This window comes from Dermacentor variabilis, chromosome 4 (genome assembly GCF_050947875.1).
Source record: "Dermacentor variabilis isolate Ectoservices chromosome 4, ASM5094787v1, whole genome shotgun sequence".
Classification (NCBI taxonomy): domain Eukaryota; kingdom Metazoa; phylum Arthropoda; class Arachnida; order Ixodida; family Ixodidae; genus Dermacentor; species Dermacentor variabilis.
In genome coordinates this window covers 186,090,926-186,109,100 of record NC_134571.1, presented here as the reverse complement: position 1 = coordinate 186,109,100, position 18,175 = coordinate 186,090,926, and the positions used below count along the sequence as shown (strand labels likewise).

The window sequence follows — 18,175 nt, the reverse complement described above, 5'->3', positions numbered from 1 at the left end:
ATTGCGTCGGTGTGGAGCTTGCCGCGCATTCAGTGCTGAACGAATGAAACCCTTTGCTGTGAACGTTTTGGCTACGCGTGCCATGTAGGCAATGAGAACCGACAGACCGCGTTCAATGACGTTTTCTTGTTGATGGGCATCAGCCGTCGGGCTCTTCACATGAAAACGTGGCAGAGCTACGTGAAGACGAAGTTGACGCCAGCGGCCGACCGCGCGGCGCGTAATCTGACGAGCGACTGCACGTGGTCGGTTCACGAACTTTACGCCGAACTGAACGTAGGTCATACTGGGAACATCGCGGTGTCGTACGACGGGTCATGGATGACCCGCGGTCATACGCCCCATATCGGTATCAGCACTGTAATCGAGTTGTTCAGTGGACTTGTGCTCGACTTTGTGGTATTGAGCAATTTCTGTGCTCGGTGTCGGGGCCTAAGGAGAGTGACCCTTCCTATGGAGCCTAAAAGAATGGCCACAAGTGTCAGAAGAACACTAATAAGAAAGCTGGGGAGATGGAGGTGGAAGCTGCCCTCATCCTTTTCAGGCGATCATTGGAGCGGCACAATCTGCGGTATACAACAATGCTTTGTGACGGGGCAGCCGCAGTTATCTCCCTTTACAAGATGATGAAGTGTATGGGTATATCCCAACTGAAAAAGAGGACCGCGTGAATCATGTGCAAAAGCGTATGGGGACGGCTTTGCGCAACTTGGTGGCAAAACACAGAGGCCCTGCACATGAGAGTCTTGGTGCAAAGGGCCACTTGACAGCAGACTTGATCTCCAAGTGAAGCTCATACTATGGATGGGCTCTGAAGACTCACAAAGGAGATGTAGATGCCACTCAAAATTCAGTGATGGCCACATATCACCCCATCACATCAAACGATGATGTGGCTAATCACACTCTTTGTCCATCAGGCCCAAACTTCTGGTGCAAGCAAAATGCTGCAGCGGCCAAGGGTGAGCCGGCTCCAAAACATCCTCGAAAGCTTCCTCCTCATGTGTGTCAGGCTTTATGCCCCATATATGAACGTCTTTCAGAGAAGAAACTGCTGCAACGTTGCCAGCGTGGTAAAACCCAAAATAACAACGAAAGCCTGCATTTGATGATCTGGGCACTGGCACCAAAAGACCGGCACGCTTCTTTGTTCATGGTGGAGGCTGCTGTGGCAGGGGCAGTATTAAAGTTCAATGCAGGCAATGCAAGGACCTCAAAGGACATAACGAAAGAACTATGCCTAAATCCAAGCCAGCAAAGTCGCACCCGCATGGCCGAGAAAGATAGGCATCGAATGGCAGCATCAGCCAAGAAGCGCAAAGCATCAGAAAATTTGCTCCAGTCCCTCAAAAAGCAGCACACAGGGGCTGGGAGTCAGCAGGACTACATGCTTGGTGCCTACTGAGCTGCTCCAGCTCTAAATTAGTAAATAAAATAGGGTTTTGCACGTTTTCTCACTTTTCTCAAAACATGTTTTTGGGTCAGTTCACTAGACTGCCGGAGTGATATCTCATGATCTAGGACAGCTAGAGCACTAATTCTTTCTTTAGCAGAAAGCCTAATCTGCAAGTGCCGAGAGCAGAATTTCAAATTTGTGCGTATGTATATTTCCATTTTATTAATTTTCTTTTGGTGTGGTAGCCTTAGGTCAAGGAAAGAATTTTGATCACCTGCAGAATGGCTAAATAGAATTTCATTTGAAAACTTTTTGCAGCATTGCAGTTATTGCACATTATAGTATCTAGCTATGCAATAATATTCACTTTCTGCTGAACAGTTTTTTTTTCCATTGTCTCCGGAAACAATAAAGTGGCAGCACTGTCAATCTCCTGAACTAATGGACCTACAAGAACAATTATTGCATATTTGAAATCAGCACACAAAACTAAGTAGGCTTGTTTATTTTCATCAGATTTGGCCATAAGATGCAGGAAATAATCTCCACAACCCATGTCCTCCCTTAAGGGGGGATATGGGGATCAAAGCTAACTTTTTTATTTACCATCCGATTTTGATTAAATTTTGCACAGATGTTAATAATATCACATAAACAAAACTGTGAAAATATGGTGAAAATATGGCTGCAATATCTGAAGTACTTTTTTGTTTACAAAATTGTTCTGCTTTCATTTTTGCAAAATGCCTGCACACCTGTATATTGGTGCTAGGAGTTCAAACAAACATTGATAGCACTCCTATATGTATCCTCCACACAGTGACATTCCTGTAATTTTTTTTGCCTAACAGAATTTTTTTATATTTTCATTCTTTTGCAGCTACTTCAGTTGCATGAAAATATCGACTGTGAAAACAAAAGATAACAAATTATTGAAGCAACTATTTTGAAAACAAAACATGTCACTGTGTGCAGTGGTGCACAATGAGTGTAATAAAACAAACGGTGTAAAAATATTCATAACGGTGGCTGAGATATTGGCTTTGCAAGTTGACCTTGGTGGTAGAAAAACGTTTTGAGAAAAAGGTGTTTGAAGTTTGGGGCCATGTTTATTAGACTAGAAACTACCGGCCTTGTAGGTACAGGTGTCAGGTTGATCTCTTGGCTTCTTGGATCTTTTATGCTTGCTTTCATGTGCTTTTTGTGCCCTCTTCTTGCGCAAGGCATCTTTCTCAGCTTCTCGACTCGCTTGAGTCCGTCGCCACCGAGCATGCTCCTCCAGCCGTAAACCCTATCTTCCGTTCGGTTGCCGGCACAGAACCAAGTGACGCGCGGACAGTGGCGGCGGTCATATTCAACACCTCCGACAAGATGAATTGTGACTCAAGATGCGACTGCATGGTGCGACCGTTGCTGATGCACGGTTCGTCTTCACGGCCGCAGACGCTCGCGCTTGGACTGCACTTTCGTCGTTCATCTCGGTGACGGCGGTGGCACAATCGGGGTACGTCGCGGAGCATTTACAGGGCGTTGCAGGCCCGGAAGCATCGGAAAAGGGGGTTATTAGTTCGGTATCATCACCACTGGAACTCAAGGCTGCAACAGCCTGCGAATTTCCCGGCAATGCGTCGACAGTCTAAGCTTGCGCGCGGACGCAACTCTGCTAGGACTACTTATCCGGATGCTCGGCGGCTCGCGCTTGCGGCTGCCGAAGCGGTGCTTGGTCACGTATTTCGTCGTCCACGTCCGCCAAGTCATGCTCGAAACCACAAAATGAAATAGAAAACTAAAATCCGAATAAAGCGATGAAGCGGCGGCGTACCTCGAATATCCAACACGTAAACAAACGGGCAGCAGCCAGCGCGCGAAGAAACGGGAGAAGCAGACGCCGCAGCAGCTTGCTTCCAGACCCGGCCAATGGGGCGGCTCATAGAACGCACGTGACGGAGCAAGCCAATCGGCGGCCGCGACAAGCAGCTTCGCGACCTTCAGACTTTTTGCTTTTTTATGCTTCCTCTTCTCTCTATCAGGAAATGAAAGAGAGGAGGCAAAAGGCGAAGAGGCGCGCTTTTCAACGGTACCAGCATGGCCGCGCCGCGTACTGCCGTTCCGGAGCTAGGGACGCTCGAAAACCGCGACTTTTCCACCGATTTTCACGAAATTTTCGCTGTATTGCCTTAAGTATATATTTATTTATGGTACTTAGCAGTCGTTTTCAGCGGAAATACTTGGAAAACTTATAGAAAAGGGGTCAAAGATTCGAAATCTGCAACTTTCTAAAAAGTGATTTTTGGGTCGTTTTTCCAGAGTTGATCCCCGCGTCCCCCCTTAATGTGTATCAGAGCTGCAAGTGTACTTTACACATTTTATAGGAGATAACCCAAATGCACTGCCATGAGAGTGTGCAAAGTGACAAGGAGTGTGGGGCACATTAAGCTGCTCAGACGGCAAGCTCCCAGCAACCGTTTGTACCCACATGTTGACAGGAGGAGGTGAAACGTAACCCAGCAATAAGTCAGTTGTGTCAGTCTCCTTCCTGCACTTGTTACACCTCAGACACATCACATTTAGGCATTCTCTAAAGAGCTTCCTCAGTGATAGGTCTTGCTTACCCAGAGACACATTACAGTGCCTCCTGCGTGCCGCAAGTGGACCATAAATTCTGCGCAGTTGGGGCACGCTTGACCACTAGGTATCTGACAGCACTGTTCTCCATGGAAGGAGGAAATGGTCCCATGCTTGTGATGTCTAAATTGCTGGTATCCAGTTGGGATTGTCACATTGGCACAATGAAGGGAGTTTTTTCAATGAAGAAATAACGACCTTCAGCAAGTTATCTGAAATACAGTAAACCCTCTTTCATTCGTCAGGAAAAAAAAAAACGAGAGAAAAAACATACTAACCAGGAACATACGATTCGAAGTAACTAAAAGAATTTGACAGACTCAACTACTGTTGACATCTACGTAACGCGAAGCGTCGCATTGATCGTTCCGGCACGAGACACGTTATGTTGTTTCCTCATTGCATTGTGTTTTGAGAGAGCGGTGGAAAAGCGAAACGAAATAGAGCTGGTGAGCAAAGCTGGATGCCACCAAATCGAAATGTGATGCCCCCACTGCGACGCCTACAGCAGGGAATGGCAGCATGTTTGGTTATCGCCTACTAAATGCATGCAGTACGCTACCATGGCACTATGCACCTCGCGCTGTAAAATGGGTACGTGATGATGCTCATCGCAATAGGTTTGGCAGAGATAGCTGTGAATGCGGTGCGAGACAACCACGGTAGAGATTTGCTGGTACAGGAATAGTAAATTGTGCGCGCCATCGTTATCATGTGAGACGAGCGATTATACACTGTTCTCGATCGCATGTGCCTCGCGCCTTTTCTTGTTCACACGGGATCTAGCAGCCGAAAAACGTATACGATCGCAGGCTGCAGCAGGGGACGGCGGCGCATTTTGGTTATCGCCTATTAGAAGCGCGAGCTATGCTTCCCATGGCACCGCACACTGTGAAACAGATAGGTGAAGATGCTTATCACAATGGGATTGGCAGCAATAGCTGTGAACACCGCGTGCGGCGACCCTGGAAAAGATTTGCTGGTACCGTAATGAGAAACTGAGTGCGCACCGGCGTTTTCACGCGAGACATGCGGGTGAGTATTGTGGTGAAGCTGCCATGGCAGGCAGCTATATATTGTTCTCGATTGCGCTCACGTCGCATATTTTCTTGTTTACGTGGGATCTAGCGGCTGGAAAACCTATCATACGATCGCAGTTTGGCAACATACTGAACATTGGTGCAAAAAAAATTGTGTTTTAAGGGAACATATGAACCAGTAAAAGGCAAGCGTAACTGTACTGGTAATTTTTTGTGCTCTCGATTGCGAACACTGGAGTCTGGAAAACATACATAACTAGGAACGTATCAACAAGGCTCTGCTGTATACATAATCTAATTTCTCTTATAGAGGTCATGCGGCAGTTCAGTGGCATTGTGAATGTGAACACCAGTTGGTCGAGAATGAATGAAAATCCCCACCACTTCAATATTCCACTTCAGGTGGACTAGCCAGTCTCAAAATAAACAAAAGCAGGTTTCAGTTATAAGCAAACTAAGAAAAAAAATAAAATGTGGAAACCTGCAGCCAAATAAGACGATTTCCATAAAACATAACCTCACCGAAAAAAAATTTACAAATGATTAATAATTTATTTTGATTTGAAATGAGGTAGAAGAGGAGCGGAAAGGATTAAAGAAGTAATTTTTAACGAAACCACCGAGATATGCGAAAGCATGCCAGAACACTTCAATTGAATCTCATTAAACTGTGGTGTGAGCGAAGCCACTTACTGCTTTGCACATGTTGTACATTGCCAGCAGGTGGTTCTCGTTGCTGACAAATGCAGGCGTGTCAACCGTGACAAAGTTGTGCAACGCTGGCATCATGTCTGCAAGAGGGAACAGGTGAACTTGGTCAGACAGGTGAATCTGCGTGTTGAAGGAGCGGCTGCCCATGTGGGCAACTGTACAGTTGCACCTGAGGCACCAGGGATGATGCTTCTACGCATTGCAGGTATTTCTATTCAAACCACAATCACATTTGTTTGCTCACTAGCAATCAGATCGATATGTATGGATTAGCCATGTAAAGCAGGAGTGTGCAAATACAGTCAAACCTCTATATAACGAACCTTGATTTAACGAAAGTCACGGTGTAACAAACTATTCTCATTTTCCAACGTTAGCTTTATTGAAAACTGTGTATTTTTCTTTCACAATATAACGAAGTAATTTCGTTAGACGATTTCGATTTATCAAAGTTTTACCCATTTTAAGCATGTAATTGGAGCTAGTATGGCTAGTAAATCTAGTGAAAAACTATAAAGATGTCGGCCGAGGCAAAAGTTATTTTAAGCATCCTTCCGCATGAAAAGGCAGCCGCAGTAGGAGAAACACGCTGACTGAAAAACAGAGCTGACGATTCCTTCTGCGCAAGGGGGACAGGGAGGGAGTGAATGCACAGTAACGTTATCAAGCATGCGTGAGGGGGGGGGGGGGGCAGAAAAGCACCCCTGTGTGCCCTCTACTCCTAGTGCTCGCATCTCCTCCTTGCACGTGACCATAGGCAGGCCATGCTTCATATCTCAGAAGTAATCTTTCTGTGGCAAGAAGAAAGGGTGAGCCTAGACAGTTGGTGCCTTGATGCGCATTGGGTTACCGTGCGTCTAATGTTGGCAGTTGCATAATCTAAAGTTTTCCAGGCAAATATGCAACACGCACGTGTGAAGCTAACGCAAACACCCTCCACATTGCGTAGACGCAGCAGATGTACATAAGCAGGGTTTCATTGGCGCTTATGCCCGTGTGCTGTGTCGTCCACTGTGCTGCTGCTTCACACTTAGACGTCTGCACCGAGTCTGTAAAGCCAGTAGAGAAGGTGCAGCAAAGCGAATCAGCCCTGCACCTTTTGAAACAAATGGCATGGTTCAGAGGGCACCATTGGTGCACCGCCGAGACACATGGCGGGTGCAGCACCTCGCGAACAGTTCAGAGGGTGATCAGATGGACCTACAGATGCCCTAGACCCTTCCCCACAAACAGGCTGTCGCTTCATTCGCGCAGCCCACCCGACGCATGGTCACAAGAAAGGTGGACACACCAGTGAAGAAGTCGAAGGCATCCTTCTGGAAAGCATGGTACAGGGCCTCAAAGGCTTTCCACATGTCAGCCGAGAGGGGGCCCCTGCAGGAGAGGGAGTAGAGAAGGGAGAGGGCTTCCTCGTAGAACTCCAGCAGGGATTGGCCCAGCACCTGCCCCACCAGCAGCTGCAGCAGGGTGGGCTCCAGAAGCGCTACGAGCGCACGCTGCTCCTCCAGCACCGTCACCAGAGTGTCCAGCGTGTTGAGCACACCCATGGCCACCATGGCCTTCTCGTCACCGTCGCCACCTGTCTCCACCACCTGGGTGAAGGTGGCCGCCTGCACAACAAGGGGGAAGAGGAAGAAGGAGCAGTGTGGTCAGCAGGTGACGACGACCTAATCATCACCATCATCAGCCATATTAAGCACAAGACAAAGGTGGCTTTTCCCATTTATTACACGCTGCATTGTCCTCTATAACAAGAGTTTGCGAATTTTATACCCAGCCGCCTGGCCATTGCTTTACGCAAAAAAAGGTGTGTAAAGCAACATGATGACAAGCTTTTTCATTAATTTGTAAAATAAAGGCACTTTTCTGGGATTTTTTTTTTCAGATGCTCTGTTATTTGAAGATTCAAGAGATCCCTGCGAAGTCAAAATAATCCATTAGTGACTATATTTCGATCAGTCACTACACTGAAACCTTGTTACTACGAACACCACATTATTAACCTTTTCAGATTACCAACCTTTTCAGAAATCCCCTGCTAATTGCTTTTGATTTCAATGTAAAAATATTTCAGTACTACAAAATTCCCAATACCGAACTTTTCAGAACAATGATCATTATTCAGTTACTGTGTTCTGTTAACAACACCTTAGTACTACAAATTAATATTCCAAAATCTGGTGACTTTTGGATTTCCGTGTGTCCTTCCTAGCAGCTGGAACAGTAGGTTAGCAGACGACAGGGTGTAGAAAGCAGACGCCACAGTGCATGGGTTCGGAAAACTAGAGATGGGGCTGGAGGACAAAAACACGACAGGGCGGGAGGGGACTTTTGTTTTTCTATTGAGGAGGTGACAATGCGTCAGGTTTTGCATGACGCATGCTCCGCCCAAAAAAGTGTTGCCTAGCAACGGAGGTGCATCTCTTGCTTCTTTCGCCCCTCTTTCTGCGCATGCCTCTTCTTTCCTTCACGCTTATTTCGGCAGCCGCACCAGCTACACGCGTGGAGAAATGCAACATCAGTGCTCACAGGGACACCACACGTATGCACTTTCCAGATGGTGTTGCTTACAGGGCTTGCACTTTGGAACAGTTCAAATGTCCGCCTCGAGCGAGACAGTTGCAGTGTCCACAGCAAAGAATGTAAAAAACGAACAAGCAAAAGAAAAACATTGCGCTTTGGGGGAGGTGACATGGAGTTTCCTCTTTGTCGCTGGTTTTCCTGACATCAGTATCTTTTTTGCATGTGGTGCTCTTACTATACGACGTTTTGGTGGTGCATGGCAGCTTACCATATTTACTCGAATCTAGGCTGACCCCGATTATAAGCCGAGCCCCTAAAGTCCGAAGCCAACAAAAAAATATATATATATTACCTCGAATGTAGGCCGAACAAAAAAAGCGAGGGCAGCATTCACAAAATTCAAATAGCATTTATTGAATCTGAGCGTGCAGAGCTCATTCAACGTCGTCATCACTGTGTTCCTTGTCACTGTCGCCTTCAAACAGTGCACTATCTTCGGTACCGTCAAGCGCATTAGATATGCTGCACTTTTTAAAGGCGCGCACCATCAAAGTACCTGGGATGTCGTCCCATGCTGCAGCTACCCAGCCCGCCAGCTGCGATAGCGATGCACGTTTGATGCGGCCCGTTGCCGTTAGCCTGTGGTCTTCGTCAGACAACCAGTCCATGTAATATTTCCGCAGACGATCTTTGAAGGGTTTGTTGATGCAGACATCAAGTGGCTGCAACTGACTCATCATGCCACCCGGTATGAAGCCAGCCCCGGCTGGCTTTCAAATCCTTTGGCATTACGCTTCGCTCCCCTTGGAAGTTCCCTAGCTTTCGCTTGGAGCACTTCTGTTGTCACTGGAAGGGCAGCTGCTCTCTGCGTCTGAACAAAGTCGACAGAAACTGTCTCCGCTTCGTGGTGACGGCCTTTCTTTGGTCCGCTAAATGCCATCCTCGTTGCGGCACACGCAAAAAGCTGCTGTCATTGTCCCCTCCAACGACGGACGTTTTTCTTGTCAACGCCGAAGTCCCACTTGGCTTGAAGGCTTGACGATGCCTCTGCGGCTATCGCAACTTTTCGCTTGAAAGTGGCACTGTAGTGGCATCTACTGCTTGGTGCCATCGCAATAACACGACGCCGTACACCGATACGGCTGACACGATACAGGTCAAAATGGCAACCTCATTTATGTACAGTAGGCTACTGGCACGGCTAGTAGCGGCTGCAATACTGACTTTTCTAGATGGCACTAGCTATGCACCATATTTAGCAGTTTCAATGAAAAACTGGCGCATTTTTTAAAATCTTCGAATCTAACCTCACCCTAGAGTTTGCAATGATTATTTGAAAAATACTATCGCGCTAGATTCAAATAAATACGGTAATCTATAAAACATAGCACCATTGCGAGCAAAGAGACAATAGTGATATTTAAGTGACAACTGATGGGTTGATAGGCGGAATGCTTAGTTTTGAGGCTTTCTCTATAACGACATTTTAGAATAAACGATTTTACAAGCTCCCTTGACGTTCGTTATATTGAGATTTCATTGTAATTTGGATACATCAGACCTTCCATAACGGATTACAAGGGTCCACACTATTACAGTCCTCAGACTGCAGCTCTCATCTTGAATGGCTATCAACTGCCAAGAGTATTTGGGTTAATATTCTTCCAAGATCTGCACACGACAAATTTGCCTTCCCATTGTGTCCGCAACTTAAAGTCACGCAAGAAGTCCAGCAACAAATCACAAGGAGGATACTTGCCAGATGCTGAGTCATCTCGACAGCAATGGGTACAATGTCTTCAGCGTACATGCAGACTATCTTCTGCATGACATTTGTCAGGTCATCATTCTCTGTCTCTCGGATTATCTTCAGCAGCTCCATGGTAATCTCCTTGATCTTGGGCTTCACAGTTACTTGTGCTGCATTCAGAAAGACAGACAGAATGTAAGAGATTAATGAGAATGATACAGGGAAAGACCACCAGGCACTTTTCCATGTGGTGGTGCAATACCATGAAGAATGTCAAAGGCCACCGTAAAGGAGTAACAAGCATAAACTGCAACACATTCGTCAAAGACAGATTTATAAACACAGTAGAATGTCATTCATACATTCCGAAAAAGAAATAAAAAAACACATGAGAAAACATGTACTAACCAGGAAAACGTACGATCCGAAGTAACTAAAAAAATCGGACAGACTCAACTACTGTTGACATCTATGCAACGCGAAGCGTCGCTATGGTGGCTAGAAGGGGGCAGTGTGACGGGTGGCGTATCTGCGTCGTGCAAGGACAAGCCGCGCTGCAGCCCTTGCCAGTGTAGCGCCAGCGAGGACTGCCGGGCAAGCGTAGGCTGGCAGACCACGCTTCTTTGCACGTCGATCGCGATCACTTGGAAGCTGGGAAGCGTTACACATGTGCCACTGTGATTATTTTGAGGTGCTTAGTACGTGATATTGTGCTGTTCCTGTGTTATGAACAGTGAAACCTCGTTAAACCGCAGTTGGCCGGAGCTCGGAAAAAGTACGTACTAAACGGTCGTACTGTTTAACCGAATTAGCATGAGATCGCCCACTTAGCTGTTGAAAAGGGAACTCAGAGAGAGTGCGATGAAAGGGGGAAAAACATGCAGTATTTATTCACTTCGTGCGACAAAAGTGTTATTTTCGTGCGATGCCGCGGCGGCCCAGCACGACGACAGCGGCCTCAAACTTACTGAAGCTGCGTGCCAGCTTTTCAGCCAGCCCCCTCTTCTCGGCAAACACTCGCATGGTAGATACCTCGTTGGCGTTACGTATTCTCCATGCAAGCGCGCAGTAGTGCTGCAGAAGTCCCGGGGCGCCTTTTTCATTGTCGGGTGCCGGAGTTCCGAATACTTTTCGTTAGGAATAGTTACGTTATCGCACTCTGTTCCCGTCGCGACGATGGCATTCGTGTGGCTGACGTAAGGAGCAGCTTCTGCCACTGTAGGGCCTGAATCGCCCATGCTGTCGCTTTCCGTGTCGTTCTCATCACTGTTGCTGGTCGACACTTCGGCAACAACAGAGGCAATGATGGCGAAAAGTCGAACCTCGTAGCCGACATCTCTTCGCTGTCGCAGCAGCGCTGCCGAGCAACTCCTTCGCATTCCAAATGCCACACACTTCAGTCAACAGCAGATCCCTGTCGCGTGTCAGCGCCGATTTCTTCGTGTCACGTTCGATAGCACGGACGATGTCTAATTTGTCTTCTATGCTGAACATCCGGCGCCTTTCTTTATCCGAGCTTCGGCATGACGCGAGTCCTCGCTTGCACGGCGCCACAAAGCCATAGACAAAGCTCTCTGGCACGGCGTCCAAATGATGTTGATGTCGATGTGGCTTCACGCGCAAATGCACAGGGCGCTTGGAGGCCCTTGTTCCGATCTCTGAGGCTTGTTGTTCTGCCGGGCCGCCCGATGGGGATGAGGCACCGCCGTGTTTGCGCGATGAAAAATGGAAACGCTACGTTTTAACCGATGCGTACGCAATAAACTGGTACGGTTTATGCGGATACAAAACACGTTATGTTCAATGGCTGCTGAGTCGGGGATTTGACTTTACTACTTCTAAAACGAAACTACTGTTTAAGCGGGTACGGTTTAACGAGGTTTTACTGTATTAGATAACGCATCGGGCCCTCATGGTGTCAAAAGCGAGAACACGTTTTGTATAGTTTCGCAGCAAAATTTTTTGCCAACGTTGTGCTTGTGGCCTCGCAATCCCCACAGAAGCAGCCGGATGCAATGCAGACAGCGTGTTCAGTCAAAAATTTGATAGGGGAGGCCTTTTGTACACTGGAGCTCATTAAGGGGGGGCACGAGTCTTGAGGAAAAAAAATTTTTAAAATGCGGAAAAAGATTGATTTTTTGGAAATAATATTTTCAACACCTACAGCTACTATTTCTTTAATTCACTAAGTTTCACAACTCACGGAAGAGTCTTTTGCCCGCAATGTCAACTTATAACATCACTGTGAGCTGAATTCTGCGCAAAAACAACCCTTTTTATCGCGGCGCGTAGCTCTTTTCCTACGCGTGCGATCGCAGCAATCTTGGTCTCAGTGGAAAGAGGAGCCGTTCTTCAATCTCCTGCCAAAAGCGACTCTGCCTGCTTGTCGGTGACATTAAAATCCGGGAAGAAAGAAAAGTCCCATTCGTCGACAAGCGCACGTGACCAGAAATGTGTGCTGTGGTTGGCTGCACGAGGTTCCTGTCTGCTCCATTCCACAGGTGACGCGACAGCGCGTCCCGTAGGTTTGTGACAAATAAACAACGATGACCTATCCACCGGGGAAGTTCACCGCGAGGCACAACTTTGGCAAAAAGAAAAAGCAATCAGCTTATAACTTTCAAAAGCATTCCATTTCTTTGGAGAACATTGATAATCCTCCGCATCGTCCGCCGCCAACCGCAAGCGATGCCGAAGTAGGCCTAGGCAACTCACCAACGAGTGATTGTTCCGGACAGCGGCCGCGTTCGGCGCTACGCTGCAATGTTGCAGCGTGAGGATTTGCTGCAGAGGAACATGAATGCTCAAAAAAGCTTCAAGTTCGAGCATCAACGCCAGAAACAAAGTGGAAGTTGGATTTGCTCACTCACGCCGACGGCGTTGCAGCCGCACCAGTCAACACCGAGGCAGGCTTCGCCATCGTCAGTAGGACTCCATGAACGCACTGATGTCGTTGGTCAAGTGCAAGGTGTGCGGCGGCAGCGTCACAGTAGGCAAAAGCGAACGGGAATATGGCCTAGCCATAAAGATCGTTATCACATGTGCGTGCTGCAGCGATATCACATCGGCGTGGAGCTCGACCCGCATGAACGGCAACGTTGTCGCGCGCACGATGCAAGCCACTTGGAATCAGCAAATGGCTCTAAACGATGTTGTTGCCACATTCGGGTGGTCGTGGTCAGAGCGACTACATTCCTGGTGGCTTTTAGCCACTTTCACTACAAAATAATGCAAAATTATTTCTGTACTTTTGATTAAAAGTGAATGTTTTTTTTTTTTTCTTGTTTTCTCAAAACACCGATTTCTGACTTCTTGCTAATTGTGGCAGCGATATCTCTGCCTTCAAGGCAGGTAGGGCTATAATTTTTGTTGTGGCTTGCAGCTGAGTGTGTAAAGTAGACAATGGTAGGAACAGATTTTAGAATTTATGCTTTAAAATTTTTCAATTCTGCTTTAGATCAGACAGTAGGGAACTCACATTTGGAACAGTAAATATTGGATTGCTATAGAGTTACTAATATTAGTTATATCAAAAAGGTATTCCTACGATTGTGTTCCTTATGGTTTCTAGTACTAGGCGTGTGATAATATGAATGTAACGCAGGTATTTTTCTCATTTCCGCAAATGATGAACAATGAATTTCATTTATCTTCAGAAGTAAATGGCCTATTGGAACAAGAATTACATTTTTGATATCAGGACAAACATCTTAATAAAGTTGGAAAGTTCCATTATTATTGATAAAAAAATGACTATTATATTATTACGATATCATCGAGCAATGCTGAAGGGACGAGCCGCCGTGAGAACGACGACTAAGTGGGTCTGTGCTTTTGGCGCGAGCGAGTGTTGGCCTGGCGATCTGGCTCCAGTGTAAATAACCTGTAAATAGCCTCTTTAATCTGTGTCTTTCCACAAGTAACAATATCAACAGTAGTGTCTCCCCTGAAAAGAACTGTCGTGTTGTTAGTGTGGAGAGAAAGTGAATGTCCTCGGCAGCGAGGAAATTCCCATCTAGATTATTCCCCTGGAGACTTTCGAGTCACAGGCTATGACAATTCCATGCATCCAGGAGAATAAAATGCTTTTTTCACATGGTGGCTAGTTTTTTCTACTTTTCTCAACACGCTTTTTTTTTTTTTGGTAATCAGAAATTTTCCGGGAGGCATAGTTACTTGCCTAATCATCCAATTTGAACAATTCTTGCTTTATCTGGTCGCTAGACTCCCAGGGAGTGCAATAAGTTTATAATACCACACTTCTGCACCTTGAAACATAATGAAATTTTGAGGGAGGTGTGTATATATATATATATATATATATATATATATCGCATATTAAGATACAACTTTTAACTTTTGTAACTCTGGATAGCACAGAGGTAGAAACATGAGACAATGCTTATGGCACTCCCTGAGCATTCAGAAATATTTTCACATAACTTTTACATTTCTTACTGCAAAACATTTTCTGCCAGTCATCCCGAAACATGAGAACAGGAAAAAGTGCACTGCAATCTGGCTGGTCAGAAGCCAAAATTTCATGTACTGTCACGATCGACGACACGCCACACGTGGTCCCGAACTACCGCTTTATTTCCCGGCACGCCAACCTTCCGCACCACACAACCACACTCCGAGTTCTCCCTTTTTTCCACTCTCCTCCCGCACGCTCGCGCCGCTGTCCTCCCCGCACTCACGCCACCTGTTCGTCGCTCAGTCAACTACCGTCGATCCCGCGCCTGGCCTCCGAGAACCGCGGCTCCTCATCATGGGTCTTGGGCTGGCTTGCCGCGGGTCTTGCGCGTCACAACTCTCCCCCCCCTCGAATCGTGAAGCTGTGCTGGTAGGGAGGGGCCATGGCTCATGGTAGAGCATCAACTGATCAGCATGGGCAGTAGTTCGATGACGTCCTGTAGCAGGATCGCTCAAAACAAAGTTATTGTCACCTAATCGTTTGATTACACAATAAGGTCCACTTCGCCGCGGTGCCAATTTCGCCGAAACGCCCTTGGCCGCATCACTCAAGGTATGGGAATCCAGGAGCACAAGGTCACCCTCTTTGATGGTTGTTGCCTGACGATGACGGTCGTAACAGGATTTCTGCACCTTCCAAGCAGCTGCCTGATGTGACCGAGCATACTGGAGGGCCTCTCCAAGGCACCGCTGGAGTTCCGCAGCAAGTGCATGGTGTGCTGCTTTTGGAGGCTCTGTGTCTTCCTTGTCGCTTGTAGGTTCCCATGGGGTGCGCAACTCGCGGCCGTAACACAACAATGCTGGAGTATATCCGGTGACAACACTCTCGGCAGTACGCATGGCAAGGGCGATCTCAGGTATGTGCCGGTCCCAGTCTTTGTGGTTGGAGCAGTATGCCCGTAGACACTGCTTAATTGTGCCATTGTGACGCTCCACCATTTGGCCAGCCGGCCGGTAAGGCACTGTGTGGCGATCTTTGATGCCCCAGTGTTTCAAGAGGTTGCGCCATAGTGTGCTAACAAAGGGCTTGCCATTGTCACTGGTGATGGCCACAGGTGTGCCATGGCGGCAGAAGACTTGCACCATGCACTCCAGTATTTTCGCACTTGTTGCTGCTCGTAGAGGGAAAAGCTCTGGGAACTTCGTAAATTTGTCAATAACTACCAGCAAGTATTTGTGGCCCCGGGGTGTAGATGGCAAGGGCCCGATAATGTCAACACTGAGCTCTTCCATGGGTGATGTTGCCCACTGACTGCTCATGAGGCCCTCTGGTTTCTTGCGCCGAGCTTTTGTGCGCTGACAGACAGTACAGCACTGCACATACTTTGATATATCTGCTCGCATGCCCAGCCAGACGAATCGTGCAGCCACACGCCTCAGAGTTTTGAAAAATCCAGCATGGCCTGCAGTGGGATGGTCGTGGGCCACCTTCAGTGCCAGCTGCCGCAAGTGACTAGGTAACCACGCTACCTTGTGGTTGCCTCTTTGCTGAACCAGCAATCCGCTTGGCTGCAGTTCCGTTGTTTCGGCCAGATCACGAAAGAGGCGATGATCAGGGTCCGAACTTGGGAGCTGAGTCCCTTGGACCACTGCCTTCAGCTTTAAGAGGCGGTCATCACGAGCCTGTTCTTGTACCAGCTGTGTTGTGTCACTCAGCAGCGAAGAGTCAACCTCCGAGGCCACAGCTACTTCATCAAATGTAATTTTGCCTTCAGGTTCTGGAGCAGCAATGGGGAACAGCGTCTCATGTAGGTTGTCACTTGGGTTGTCTTCACACTGGAGAGGGGCTCTACTCAAGGCATCAGCGGGTATGTTTGCCAGCCCTCGTCTGTGCTTGATTCGGCAGTTGAAGCCCTGCAGCCGAAGAACCCAACGCTTGACCCTGGGTGAAGCTTGGTCGGTATGAAACATCCATGCCAGGGAGGAGTGGTCACAGTGTATTTCAAACTCCGTAAATTCAAGATATGCCCTGAACTTGTCCACTGCCCAGACTACTGCCAGGCATTCCCACTCCTGGACAGTATAATGGCTCTCGGCTGCTGTAAGGACTCTGCTAATGAAGGAAACAGGCTGCAGACCATCAGGGCCAGCCTGCAGCAGCACAGCTGCAATGCCAATGCCACTTGCATCTGTCTCCACCACAAAGGGTCGATTTAGATCTGGGAGGCTTATAACAGCATCCTGAGCTAAGGCCTGCTTGAGTGCAGTGAAAGCCTGTTCTTGGCACTCCTCCCACTGCCATGGCTCGTTCTTCTTCAAAAGGTTGGTCAGTGAATGTGCCGTCAGTGAAAAGTGAGGGATGAAGCTTCTATAGTAGCCGGCAAGTCCCAGGAAGGCTTGCAGCTGCTTAACTGTACTGGGTCTTGGGTAATCCAGCACTGCACGCACCTTGTCCTCATCTGGTCTGCACTGCCCAGGGGAGATGATGTGACCTAAAAACTTGAGGGACTGACGGCAGACCTGTACTTTATCTGGATTAATCGTAAGGCCAGCACCCTCAATGCGTTGTAGCACTTCCCTTACATGTTCAACATGTTTCTCCAGTGTCTCTGAGTATACAAGGACATCATCTAAAAATGCCATAGCAAAGTGGTGATTGATTCCCTGCAGCACCCGGTCCATTAGGGTTTGAAAAGTTGCTGGACCACCTGCCACCCCGAAGGGCATCCTCGTAAATTCAAATGTACCTTGATGGCAAATGAAGGCCGTTTTAGCTATGTCAGCCTTGCAAACAGGAATTTGGAAAAACCCTTGGGAGAGATCAAAGCTGGAAAACCACATTGCTCGGCCCAACTGCGCTAGCAGCCAGTCAGTTCGAGGCATTGGGTAGGCAGGTACTCGGGTGCGTGCATTTAACGGACGGTAGTCCACAGCGAGCCGGTAGCCTCCAGACTTCTTTGCAACGAGCACTGAGGCGCTAGTCCATGGGCTGGTGCTTCGTCTTATAAGGCCCTGTTGTAGGAGGTCATCCACACAGCCCTCAATGATCTTCTGCTTCTTCGCATTCACTGGACGTAGCTTGCATCTCACGGGCGCACTGTCCCCCGTGTCAATGAGGTGCTGAGCCAGGGTGGTACATCCCGCAACTGTAGTAAACAGATGGCTAAAGTCATCGAGAACTTTACTCATGCTTGGGTGTAGTTCCCTGGTGCCAGCCTGATGCATGTTCTCTATGCCTGGAACTACAAGCACTTCTTCAAAGAGGCTGTGCAAGTGGTACGACTCTCCATCTTCTATTGCAAGTGCTGTCGCTGGGTCCTTTTCACGCTTAGCAAATGGCACCATGCACTGTGGATCGGTTCCAATCGTCCACCCACCCAGCGATACATGTAAAGAGATGCCTGTTGCTGTTAAAAAATCTCTGCCCAGCACAATGTCCCGACACAAGTCTGGCACACACAGGAAGCGTTGATTGCGGCTGCTTGTGGCCCACTTTATTTTGCACTTGAGGGAAGTCGTCGACTGAGACCAACCTGTTGCCAGGCGGAGTGCTTGTTCCTGTGTCTTGGGTTTGGCGCCCGCCTCGACCGCTACCCTTGCCGCCGGCAATCCAAGCAAGCTCACACTCGAGCCTGTGTCCAGTAGGGCCTGGAACGTCGTCCTCCCGATCTGCACTTCCAGGAGAGGCTCCTTGTTGCCGGCCAAGGCCGCTAC

General features: G+C 47.9%; 1 protein-coding gene across 1 annotated transcript in view; it reads right to left on the bottom strand.

Annotated features, from left to right (window-relative positions):
- Positions 1 to 18,175, bottom strand: part of msk (importin-7 msk) — a 110,216-nt gene that overhangs the window by 50,120 nt on the left and 41,921 nt on the right. Inside the window, exons 10-12 of the mRNA XM_075690722.1 lie at positions 10,055 to 10,215; positions 7,064 to 7,382; positions 5,755 to 5,852 (exon numbers count right to left, since the gene is read on the bottom strand). Of these exons, the coding sequence (XP_075546837.1) occupies positions 5,755 to 5,852; positions 7,064 to 7,382; positions 10,055 to 10,215 (578 nt within the window). The remainder of the gene's footprint in view (positions 1 to 5,754; positions 5,853 to 7,063; positions 7,383 to 10,054; positions 10,216 to 18,175) is intronic.